We start from the raw sequence: 12,850 nt of genomic DNA on the forward strand, positions 1-12,850 counted from the left end.
AAGACGCATCTTCACAGTTGAGGGAAGAAATATTTTCAGGGCGTTTTTCCATTACAAAATACAGTCTCACCATTTTGTCTGCCATTTTGTGTTTCCTTCTCAGAGGGGGTGAACATTCCTGTTAACAGACTAGGGTGTGGATTACTGCTTTAGCTTTTGAAATCCTCAGCTGAGGACTGGAATTGGTTCTGACAGAGAAGTGGATGCACAGTACCTTGGTGAGGGTGGTATGAGCAACTCCCATGCAGTGCCCAAAGCAACTCAAAGCCCTGATATAACTTAGCAAAGTGCACATATATCTGCACAGTTTGTCAGTCTAATATCAAAAGAATGTCTTTTAATATGTTACTCTTTTAAGAAAGTGGATGAACAACCATTTTTATATACTGGCAACTTATTGCTTATATTAATGCCAGCATGTTTCCTGACAATGGCAGGATGCGTAACGAAACCGAGTACAACAAAATGCAAATATTTATTTTTTTCTTTTTCCAGTAGTTGAAAAACAAGCCTGGAAAGCATTAAGGAATGGCTCATACTTCTCTTTTAAGAATGTTTTGTGAGGTCTTGCAGTGAAATCTGCATCAGATAACACTGATCCTTAGGGATTACTCATACTTTTTACATGTATGAGAAAGCTATTAACAACTCCATGACACAGCAAAGTATTAAGCATGGGGAATGATTCATGTGAAAAATACTGAAATCACAGTGTTTTAATATGTAAGTGTTCGTCAAACACTGCTCTTTATAAACAAGCTCTAGTATGTAAAATTGGAAAACAGTAGGTTCTATATCAGCCTTTTAAACAGTCATCTAAAAAAAAAATCACAGCGGTGAAGGAATAAAATACTGGTAGATTTAAAATTGTTCAATTAGATAGGAAGTGTAGTGGAACACACTGATTTGACACTGTACTGGTATTTCCATTCCAAATGACTTTGGATTTTAACTCAGCAAAAGGATCGTGCTGTGGAATTAAATGTGAGAATACCTGTTAGCATTTTGAAAAGGGTCAAAGTCCTAGCGTATATGTTTGTTTTCATGTTGTAATTTCTTTAATAGTATAAATTCTAACCTGTAATTATTGATTAATACAAAGCAAGTAATAATTTTAATTTCTAATAAGTTTATACAATTATTTGATGTGGAAGTGTGCTTGCCTCTAAGTATTAAACTCTGTGGTTTTGGTTAATTTTACTACAAAAGCTAAAATCTCAAGATTCTCTGGAGATAGGTACTAAATACAATACTACTAACTTCTGGAAATAAGGATTTAAAATCACTTATATATTTCAACATTTTAGTTACTTTCTGTTGTTTTTTCTTTATCTCAGTGATTTTTTTTATCACACAATAACAAATATATTTTGCAAATAAATGAGATAAAATGGGTTAAAAACAATCATAGAAGAGCATGTATCCCCTCTAGTAAACACATCAAAACCAACAGTTCCTACTACTGTCTTACATTCCTTTCGTTGTTTTTTTTTACCTAATTTGTATAGATCGTCTGTTAAGTATGCTCAGAATGGACTTTGAATTTATGAATAATTTCCAAATTCTATTGTTTTTAAGTATGAAGCTTGTTTGTTTCACTAAGTAAAACGTGGCTTTTTTGTCAGAACATCCAGTCCTGCAGGACTCTGCACGTTTTCTAAGTATTTCTGCTTAGGATCACCAGACACCATCAGCAATTCCTCATGAAATCTTTTCATCATGAACTGTGCATTACAAAGTATCCTGTGTGAGCAAAGTCACTTTTCATTAACTGTGTGATTATGGTGAATGACGGCAACAGAAATATTAGTTTGGCCTCAATGCATTTAAAATGCAATTTTAGAAGTCTATTTCCAGAACAATGTTACCGAATTAATTGGGAAACAACTTGTACTTCAGGAAGGTCTTGAAAGTTTGCAGATGTGGATCACTTATATTTGCCAATTAAATTACGGAAAGTCATAAGACTTTTAGTACACAAAGCCTTTGAAAAGAAATTCTAAGATTACATCAATCTGAAAGGGTTACCGCAGCATGGAGTGAGTTTGGTGGCAGAATCTCCTGTGTAGTGAATGTCAATGCAGAATTAACCTATGACATATCAGACATGATGCCCATCAGCTGATAATGTATTTGACCTCTTATCCCTTTGTAGCCTATCGGTGCTTTGAACCCAAAGAGAGCAGTCTTCTATGCAGAGCGGTATGAGACATGGGAAGATGATCAGACTCCACCTTATCATTACAACACCCACTACTCTACATCTACTTCTACATTGTCTTGGCTTGTTCGCATTGTAAGTATTTCTGGATCCTGCTTTTCATTAATATCTTTATCTGCAGCACCTCTTCTGTCACTTTTACCACCATTTTGATTTTTTTTAAAGGAAGTACATTTCTATCAAAATCTCACTGTTCTTCCCTACCTTAAAATGTCAGAAATTCTCTAGGTACACTGCATATACTCATTTGCAGTGATCCTTCTTACCCAAATCTGGTATATAATCTGAAATACACAAAATTGTGGTGGTATAAAGACACATATCATGAAGAAAGTCCATCTAAAACTAAATCCATCTAAAATAAATTCCCGAGACAAGCTGATACTACTCATATATTCATTTATTATTTTCAGCTAGGGACAGATATGAACAACATTAAGGAAAAAAACTTTCATAAAAAGCACATTAAACTGTGTTAGATTGAAGGGAAAATTATAGAGCCAGTTTTGTATTAAAGCAGTATGAAGTAATATTTTATGCAAATGAACTACGCTTCTCAATGAATTTGTAGCTTACAGTTTTCAGAAATGTAAAGATGTAGATTCTAACTTCGAACTGCTATTTCAATTCTGGAAACTTCATACTTAAATGCTAGCCTCAAAATCTCACCTAGGGAAGTGAGCCAGACTTCAAAGACATAATGAATCTGAATTTAGTTTATTTGTTAACACAATGAATTACAGAAAGAGAATGAGAGACTTAGTTTCACAGTGAAACCTGAATTAATGAAAAAATAAGTCACTGTGTAGTTACTGAACTTAAATTACACCCTCCCAATAAAAATCTATTGCATAAGGTGTACTCTAAGCATGTTCCACACACAGCCAAGCAAAGCAGAGACTTTGAGTTTTTGCTTTTCTCAGCTTCCTTTAGACATGTCCTGTTTTTCTGCTCAGAAGAGAAGAATTCATGAGCCTATGAGTTCAGGATATACTTTTTAGCCCATGGGAAACTAAGCGTTGATTACACTCCTATATGGGGTGATCACTGTACTCCTTTTAAATGTTGCTAAATTATTCATGTACTGTGAATTCATTTTATGGTTCATATGTGCTGCTTCGTTGCCTTAAAGTGTATTAAAAACAGTGGGTTTATTTGCATGTTTATCTATTGATTTTGGCTCCTATTCAACAAAATATCCCCTCTTGCTACTCGGCAAATTCTTAGATCTAAAAGTCTGCTTAGAGGCTGGATGTACAACACACTAAGGAATATTAATTTCCTGTATTAACTTAATGCTGTATCTTTTTTAGTACTGTTGTTTATGTACTACTGTAGGTGTTCTTGCTCTCTTTCTCTTCTGCCCAAAAAGAGCAAAAGAACAAGGTCTCTGCCTTGATGACCTTGCAATCATCATCATTATGGCTAGGCTTCGTGAATGAAGATAAGGGAAGGACACTACTCACGCTTGCTGCAAGCGCGCTCATGGCTAAAAAGGCCAATGCGGGATAGGCAAGTCTGGTTGCAAAAGCACAGAAGAAAGTCTCCTTAGGCAGTATTAGTAAGGCGTGGTTCTTTCTGTTTTGTCTTTTCTCCTTGAGACTGATTCTACATGTGTACTCAAAGGAGGCAGCAGCATCATGAATGGTGTGTCTCCATGTCTCCCGATTGGAGGCCAGGGTGGACTACTGATGATAGTCAATATGGCCAAAACTGAAGTATTGCTTCAGGGAGTCCCTGTATCTCCTCTTTGGGGCTTCTCTGTTGCGGCAGCCGGTGGCGAGTTCACCATGTTCTTGCTCTTTCTCTTCTGCCCAAAAAGAGCAAAAGAACAAGGTCTCTGCCTTGATAACCTTGCAATATAAACCTAACAAATTATGTTTGTTAGAGCAAATGATATATTGTGAGAATAGAAAGCAGAAATGAAAAGGAAAAACAGTGCTTTCCAGGGAAGAGATTGCTGATGGCAAGAAGGTGAAAACAAAAGGGAAAATTTAAATAAGGGGACACACCTAAATAGGTATTTTAAAGATTATTTAAATACAAGAGACCAGTAAAGAAAAGCAATGACTAGTGGGATGAGACAACAGAAGTGAGAGGGAGAGGGACATGGGGAAAGTTTAAAGCTCAGAAAAGGGGAAAAAAAAGAATAATGTGTTGAGATCTGGAAGATCTGGAAATCTTCCAGATTTCTGGAAGTTAAAGTAGAATTCCTTGCTACTGAGCTATTTGAGCTAGTGTTTTGGTATGAGTTGGTGAAGAAGATTGTGTAAGAACATTTTATAACAGGTAAATTACAGCTTAGTCCAGGAGGTGGAAGATGACAATAAGAGATGTGAAGATTCAGAGAGAAAAATGCTTTCAGTATTTTAAGAGATTGGAGATGATTAATGGGAAGAGTTGTGTTGCAGCAGAGCTTTTGGTAGAAAGTGGCAACAAACTGACAGTGAAGGAGAGGGAGTGGAACGTAAAATCATAGGAGAAGACTGAGTAGACCAAAAAAATAAAAGGGAAAGAAAAAAGAGAGAAATGGAAAGAAAACAAACAAGCAAGCAAACAAAAAAAAAAGCTATGACAAAAAGTATGCTGGTAATGGGACAGTCTAGATACAGAAAAAGAGCAGTATAAAGTAATGGAGATCCAGGAGGAGAAACCTTTGCATTGACGGAAACAGTAGTCGTAGAAGGAAAGGAAGTTTCAGCCACTCTGGAGTATGTATATATAGAGTCGTGTAATTGCCACAAAACCTTAAATTTTTTTTTAAATCTTGCTTTTTGGCTTTGACAGATGCAATCTGGCTCCTGTCACTTCTCTTCTAAACATTGCTTGTAATATCATATTTCTGAGTCAATTCTATGATAATCTGCTCCCTACTGCTTCCTTCTGTTGCTTTCCTCTATCTGATATATCAGGCTACTTTTATAAAAGGCACTGTGTGCCTTAGTCTCAGTTCTGTCTTGTTTAATTGATTCTGATATCATCAGTCTCTGCCTCTGTTTTGTCATTAAGAATTTTTTCACTGGTAATACGTCTTTTTCTTGAGTTCTGTTGTGTACTCAGAATGTCCAGTAAAAATCCATCTTTAAAATTGGCCTATTTCATTATGTTTTCAAAAACAGTGCAGTGGCTTAGCATATAATATGTAGAAGCTACTGCTAATTACAGGAATTATAATAATTTTAATAATTAAAATATTTTTCTACTAATTATTAATAATTTTAATAATTTTTGTTCTTATTCTGCCTTTCATTACACTTAATAGAATAGTGTGTAATCCTTAACTGAAGCTATGGGCTACTATGCATCTGCAAGGCTTCTGTTGTACAATTCCAGGTGTGTTCCATTCTCTTCTATAAGAACAGTAGGAGAAAAATGAAGGCAATTTCAGGATAAGCAATGGTTCATCCTCATCAGCCTGTATATCAGATTGGTTATGATCACTTTTGAGGGTTATACAGCTGACCTTGAAACTCTCCCAAGGCAAGATAATGCATGCACCCTCTATGTACAGACCCCCTGCCCACATACATACATGTGTTCATTTTAACAAAGACCGGTATTAGAGAGCATGATCCTTTAATGTTGTGGTCAAGAAGTTTGTAGACAATAATTGGTTTCCAGTTTCTGTTACAATAACTAAGTGCTTATCCAAAGTAGAAGAAATTCTGAATTTATTGTGAGTAAGGTCTGATTTATTTGAAACCAGCTTTTTAGTGAGATTCAAAAGTGGGGAGGACTTGAAATCCACTTGTAAACAGAAGTGAATCTGGGTCTCCTAGTTGATAGACCTGAGCAGGACAGTCAGACAAAGCATGTACATCACTCTGACAAAACCTCAAATATTCTTTTTTTCTCCTCTTACAAGTGACTGAAAAGACATATTTGTTTGACATAAGATGCCTCAGAGTGACATATCCCTTACTTCTACCTCCCTTACTCCCATTCAAATGGGACTAGGCACTGGTAAAAGGGAATGGAGGGAGAGAAATGCTGTTGTATGGAAAAATACCCTGTTCCCACAGCTCAAGCTTGCATTCTTTGTCATCAAATACCCCACAAATTTCTCTTCTTGTTGGCAGTGAAAGAGGCGTGAATTTTATTCAGAATATTAGGAATGAGTGAGATGGGGTCATAATGAAAACATCATGCAGTTTTATAGCTTTCACAGCAACAAAACCTTTACACGAAATGACAGTAATCGTTATCGTAGAATAACAGTATTTAAATGAGTATATTGAATACAGATATGAATTGTATTTATATAAGCACTTGACTTTCCAGAGAATAAAAATTATCTTAAAATTATGTGAGAGGTCTGAGATAAAGCAAGTTAAAGCTCTGAGTTTCTGCTAAGGATTAGAAATCCAAAAAGATAGGCACAACAGGTCATAGCAGGATAGCTTAATAGAGCACCCTGTAGTGCTCAGCTATTAAAAGTTTAATCCTTGATTATGAATTGTATTGCTTTTGTATATTTGTCTCAGATGCTTAAAATAATGTTGTCATGGAATTTTGGATTAATATTTTTACATAATTTACTGTAGTGACATAATTTTTCTGGTTTCTGCTTTTTTAAAATCCATCAACCAATTCTGATTTCAGAACCTCAGCAGTGACCTGCAGTCTGCTGCACAATGATAGTCACAACAAATTACACATATTTTGTAATGAAAAAAGTGATAGGTAGGGGTTGGTACAAGGCAGAATTGTTTGTGCTCAGATCAACAACATGCAAAGTTTTTCAGTATGGGTAAGCTAGAAAAATAACATAATTTGCAAAGATCGCTATTGCGAATACTATACAGTGATTTGGGGGTAGAAATTCTGTTAAAACAAAAATAATTCTAATGCTAAAAAAATGTGTAAATTAAATATTAAAATTATAATAGTAATTGATTTTTTAATAAATTGATATAACCCAATTCCTGTGTATATTGTTTTCCATTTCCTAGCTCTGGGTCTGAATCATACTCTTTTTCATTTGTATTTTACATGAAGCTCACTATATGAGGCACTGTAAAGTCTAGAAACATAAAAACTTAATTTTTTTTCTTTCAGTATTTCAATTCATTGTGATACTTTTGTGATGCTTACCAAACTGCTGTTAAATTTTAATATTCTGTTCAAATTATAAACCTGTTCCTCACTTGCCATGCATGCTTTCAGTATTTGTAAGTGCAAACAATGTCACTGTGCAATGGGAATCAGGGTCCTCCAAAAAGAAATTATATTGTGATTATTTTCTATTTAATTTAATTATTTTTAGTTAATCATTTAACACATAATAGGATTCTCTGATGGGAATAAATGCACTGATGAAATTGTATTTCTTACATTGTTACCTATCCTTTTAAATGTCTTTTTAATTTAAATCCCCAGTATTTTAAGAGAAAAAAAGATATGGAAAAATAATCCACCATTCAATTAGCAGTAGAATGTATATTATTATAATGAGAACAATTCCATATTTACACTGACATACCCAGGAAGTTAAGATACTTTCCCTGACTAAAAACAAAAACAAAACAAACAACAACAACAACCCCCAAAAAATCTTTGTTCAAATATACACAATTCCCTTAAGCTACTTCAGAGGTACAGGTATGACAATAAGAAAGATATCCCCTTCCTTCCGCTTTAGAAAGAGAAATTTAGAGATTTTCCCTTCTCTGAAAGAAAGTAGCCTGTGTTGACTGTTGTGTATGATAGAAAAGACTCATTGGGAAGACATGTGGAGTAAAGATTAGAGAAACAATGATCTATGGATGTCTGAATTCCCTCTTTTATTTTTCTCCTCTTTTTGGATTCTTTCACTATATTTGCATTCATGCTTTCCTTATGTATATTTTAATTGTTCTTAAATGCTACAGAAAATTATTTACTTCAATCCTCTTTAATCTTGGCTAATTTAAATACAAAGTGTATAATGTGACATAATTCCATCAAATTTTTTTTGTTAATGGAGGAGTTCCCTGCTTTGTTCAAAAGTTTCAGAAACGGAAATAGAGGATATATAGAATAAAATTCAAATAGTAGATGGGTAATACTGTAATAAGAATTATGATCTGGTGATTATGAACTGCCTTGATTAAAAAAATTTCCAAATTATTAGGACATGCAAGGAAATAAATCTGGGTGTGATTTTAACAAAAGGGACAATTTTTCAAACTTTCCTCATCAGCCTTTAGCAAAGAGGTAGAAGTAGTTTCCATCCATGTGGACATATTGCCAAATATTAATTGAATCAGAGAGCTAATGGAGTGGTGCTGGAAAAGCAGGGAGTCGGCAATGATCTCAGTAATCAGGTTCTGCTGTCAAATTAAGGATCTGGTCCCCAGTTAACCCCTCCCCTGCAGTGGAATGTGGTCACAAAAATAGCTTCTCCAGATTATCTAAGGCTTGAGCTCTTCCTACCCAAAAGTTAAAAGCTGTTTTCATTTAATAAGTGTTGGGAGTGTGGTTTCAGAGAGAATTAGAAAAAGTAAAAACTCTAAATATTTCGTATCTGTCCCATACCTCTGTCCCAAAGCAATGCTAAAACTAGATATTCTGTAGCCATAGTGAGCCTTGTAATAACCATGCAACCATTCTGCCCACCAGGAGGCAAAATGGAACCTCCTGAGATATTTTAAATTAAATAAAAACAAAAGGAAAATCCAGGCAGGGGATTCTTTAAGATTTTATTTTGACATATCATTTTACAAGGGGTAAACAAAGCCTGGCAATATAAATAACACAGAGTGTGTTTACAATGGTTGAAGTGAAGTAGGCAGCCATCATGAACTGGAACTAAGCTACACAGGTCTGCCACTGATGGGTAATTAGTCTTACGGAAGCGTCAGTATATGAAATAACCTTTCTTGCCAGAACTCAATATTTGTCCAAAATATGTTAGTGCAAATAAATGTACTAAGATATACAGTACAGATACCCACGCATAGATATAACTATGAGGTACCATATTTTTCTTAATTCTGCCTTTAAGAAGTATTTTGATCTGCAAACGTAATTTGGATTTTGTTAGAAACCTGCTGCATGATTTCGTCTGCTGTTTTCTTAATCTGTCTTCATTTCATTGACTACAGGAGCCCTTTACAACATTCTTTCTAAATGCAAATGATGGCAAATTTGACCACCCAGATCGAACCTTCTCTTCAGTAGCGAGGTCTTGGAGGAACAGCCAAAGAGATACTTCAGATGTGAAGGTAACATAATCAAAAACATTGATAAATGTGCATTTTTCACTTATATTTTACATAGGGACAAAGAAGGTTTTAAATTTCATTTGTTTATTTTCAGTACTCTAGGTATAGTTTAAATAAAAGGTAGATGAAACTAAAGGTTATCGTTCTAACAGAAACAATCAAAGATTCTTTGAAGTTTAGTGGACAAAAGGTGTTTTGTTTTTAGAGAAAAACAACCTAACTGATCTAATTTAGATCAGATAATCAGGAGATGGAGAAAAGCCCAATAAATTGTTCTTTCCTGCTGTTAACTCAATATTTGGCCCACTCCATAAAACACAGCAGGAATTGGATTTGACCTTAAAGTGTCATATTGTTATAGCTTGTCTAGCTCTGGGTTTGCATTGCCTGGGGCAATTAATAAAGCATTAATGACAAGACCCATTTAAAATGTTGGCTTTTCTGTACAGCTTTAGCTTTTACTTGACTGTGCCTCGGGATATTATGCAACAATACACATTAGATTAAAACAACTTCTACACAATATATAGAAACAGCCGGAGAGCAGGGTGATTTTACTGTTGTTGTTCCTTACCTATTGTTAAATGCAAAGGGTTATTGTCCATGTACATGGGACCTTATCAGAAAAAACCTAAAATATTTTGAATAATATAGTCCTTTCTTGATTCTCATTTTCTAGTAATAACGTAGGCAAAAGCTGCAGTATACCATTAATTGCTGGGGTTTTTTTAATCTTTATTTTAAAGTGAATATATCTCTCTTCTGTTTTGATACTGCCATTATACTAGGAAAAGCTGAAGTCAAGGTCACATTTCCATTATATGTTTTACTTGACAGAAGAAGATGATGTAAATTTGTTGATTTATTTTTATTCAAGAGCTCCTGTTTGCATAATTACTCCAGCAGTCTCAGAAGTGTATGTGGACAAAACCATGTTGTCATTATTGAGTTACTAGTTAGAATAACAAATTGTAAATTGTATGGCTATCTTAACATATGGGACAAAATGCTTTTTAAAGAAAAGAAATTAACCTAAACCTCTTACAGCCCAGTTCATGTTTACTTATGCTCCTCTGGAATTCAATAGTATTTTCAGTAGTATCACTGTAACCTTTGTAAGAAAAAAAAAACAAAGGAAATTTCAGAACTTGGAAGGAATTCAATATCTACTATATTTGAATTTCAGACATTTCTTCAAATTCAAAGTGCTGACATTTTGATTTTTCCTTTTCAATGAAATCTGGTTTTCCTAGAATTCTACCAGAATATCTGGGGAAATACCCTCCTAGGACTGGGGCTGAAACAAAAGATAAGAGCCTTAAACTGAGGAATAAGGGAAGACAGTTGGAAGTGACTGTAATCTTCTTGTATGACTTTGGTACACAAGAGGAGGGAAGTTACATACATGAAGGCATTGCAAAAGATAAAGGAGTATCTGTGGACAGATGGAGGGATGATATTCAACTAGGGTATATTTATATTAGTGAAATGATTCTTCCTAAACTAGCAACTGAATGAGTTATCAGTAAAACAAAGAACTGAAATCTCTGTATGAAAAAAACAGGAATCTTGTGTACCAAGTGGCATTTAAACTGCTGCTGCCAGCTACTGCAAGGATGTGGGAATTATGGAGGGATGTCAGTTGCATTATAAAATGTATTTGTATTTTAATAATCCAAGTTACTAAATTAAAACAACTATTAAAAACATGCTCAAAACAAGGTACTTACCTTCAGAAAAGGAAGGCAAAAGGTGAAGATGTGGGGTAGCTATGTACTTTAATGTCATTGAAAGGAGTTCGAGGTAACTTGGATAAAATAGTAACGATTAAGGGTCAGAGTTGCATTGCAGGAAAGATTGTAAAATAATGTATTCTAGAATACATTTGGGAGTCTGCTGTAGAGCCCCAGAGTCAGATTTAGGTTTATATACATTTCTGTTATGCCATTAGAAAGAGAAATACTACTTGGAGCTAAGTCATTACAGAAAATCTAATATGGGAGGCACAGATGAGGTATGTTAGCCAATAAATGTTTTCTCCAGATAATCCCTGACCTGTCTGTTCAGGGATACTTTAGGGATTAAAGATGCTGTTTAAAATATGGTTTTGTTAATTAATGAAGATGCAGGGAAGGTGGGTATAGAAATTAACCTTGAATTGATTTAATATGAGTTGATTCAGCTTAAGATAAAAATAGATAAGCAAAAGCAGATTCAAAAATAAACTAAAACTTAAAGGGATGCCAAAGCAAATAGAAAAAGTTCATAAACTATCTAAATAAAAAAAATAAAAAGTAAAAAAAAGGTAGAAGTAAGAGAAGATTTTTTAACTATATTTCATTCCAGCATTCAGTGTGTTATGAGAGTGAAGCCAAAACCTTATCCTTAACGTTATAGCAACTAGAATATCTCATGGCATCTAAATTCCACCTGAAATAGTCTGATTAGTCATTGACTCATTTCAGGGCTCTTATGTTCTTGGAGAATACAAGTTTTTGGTTTTTAACTTGTTTAATTTTTAGTGTGTATTCATGCTGAATAAAGCAAGTTCTTAGTGCTTCCTTTGCTGAGAACAAGTTAGTGGAAGTATATACCTGAAATGGAGGGAACCATAGGAGCAACAAATGTGCTTAAGGAGTTGCATACAGAAAGAGAAATCTGTGTATGCGTGGGGTAATTAATGTCAAAAAGTGAAGACATGGTAAGATAAATGCTATAAAATATGTAAACATATGAAAGAGAGAATTGTCAGTGAACAAAGAAAAATGCTTAACCAAGAGAGTGTGAAAACTTAGAGAGAAATTGAGTATTCTCTGAATTTGAATATCCTCACAAGAGGAAGCAGTAAAATCCTTGTTTCTCCAGTGTCTTAGAAACATAGTCTGGCAAAGCACTGGAAAAGCATCAGGGACAATCATGAATTGGCATGAGGATGCACTAGTTGACCCTTTAGGCCCTTTCCATTTGTAGAGTCTGTGTTTCTTAGCGATAAATCAAGAATGAGTATAGCAGCTAATTGTTGCTGTTGTTTGTTGCTTAAGATCTTAATGAACTGCATTTCTCAATGCCATGACATCAGGGCCAACTTTTCCCTGAGGCCTTGGAGGATGGGAAGCTGAACTATTATTAATACCACAAATACCCCATTTTTTCAGATTAGTTGTGCTACTGCTTGGAATGCCTTACAGGCTTTCTAAGAATTTTAATCAAGTTTTCAGCAACTGGAGAAGCAGCAATGTTTGGGGAACCATCAAGACACCCTCTAAAAATCCTAACCCATTTTGCCTGCTTTCCTACAAGCAACAACCTCTGTCTCACACAGTAAAAAAACTTCAGTTCTGAGAGTGTGAAACATCCAAAAATTCATGTTAGGCTGTCTGGCAGCTTCTAAGATTTATATAGTGGTCCTGCAAGAAAGTAATGC

General features: G+C 34.7%; 1 protein-coding gene across 1 annotated transcript in view; it reads left to right on the forward strand.

The window, feature by feature from the left end:
- Positions 1 to 12,850, forward strand: part of LOC104545619 (neurobeachin-like) — a gene marked incomplete at its 3' end in the record, with an annotated part of 43,968 nt that overhangs the window by 23,685 nt on the left and 7,433 nt on the right. The window contains exons 5-6 of the mRNA XM_010190807.1: positions 2,156 to 2,296; positions 9,307 to 9,426. Of these exons, the coding sequence (XP_010189109.1) occupies positions 2,156 to 2,296; positions 9,307 to 9,426 (261 nt within the window). The remainder of the gene's footprint in view (positions 1 to 2,155; positions 2,297 to 9,306; positions 9,427 to 12,850) is intronic.

This window comes from Mesitornis unicolor, unplaced genomic scaffold (genome assembly GCF_000695765.1).
Source record: "Mesitornis unicolor isolate BGI_N332 unplaced genomic scaffold, ASM69576v1 scaffold5718, whole genome shotgun sequence".
Lineage (NCBI taxonomy): Eukaryota > Metazoa > Chordata > Aves > Mesitornithiformes > Mesitornithidae > Mesitornis > Mesitornis unicolor.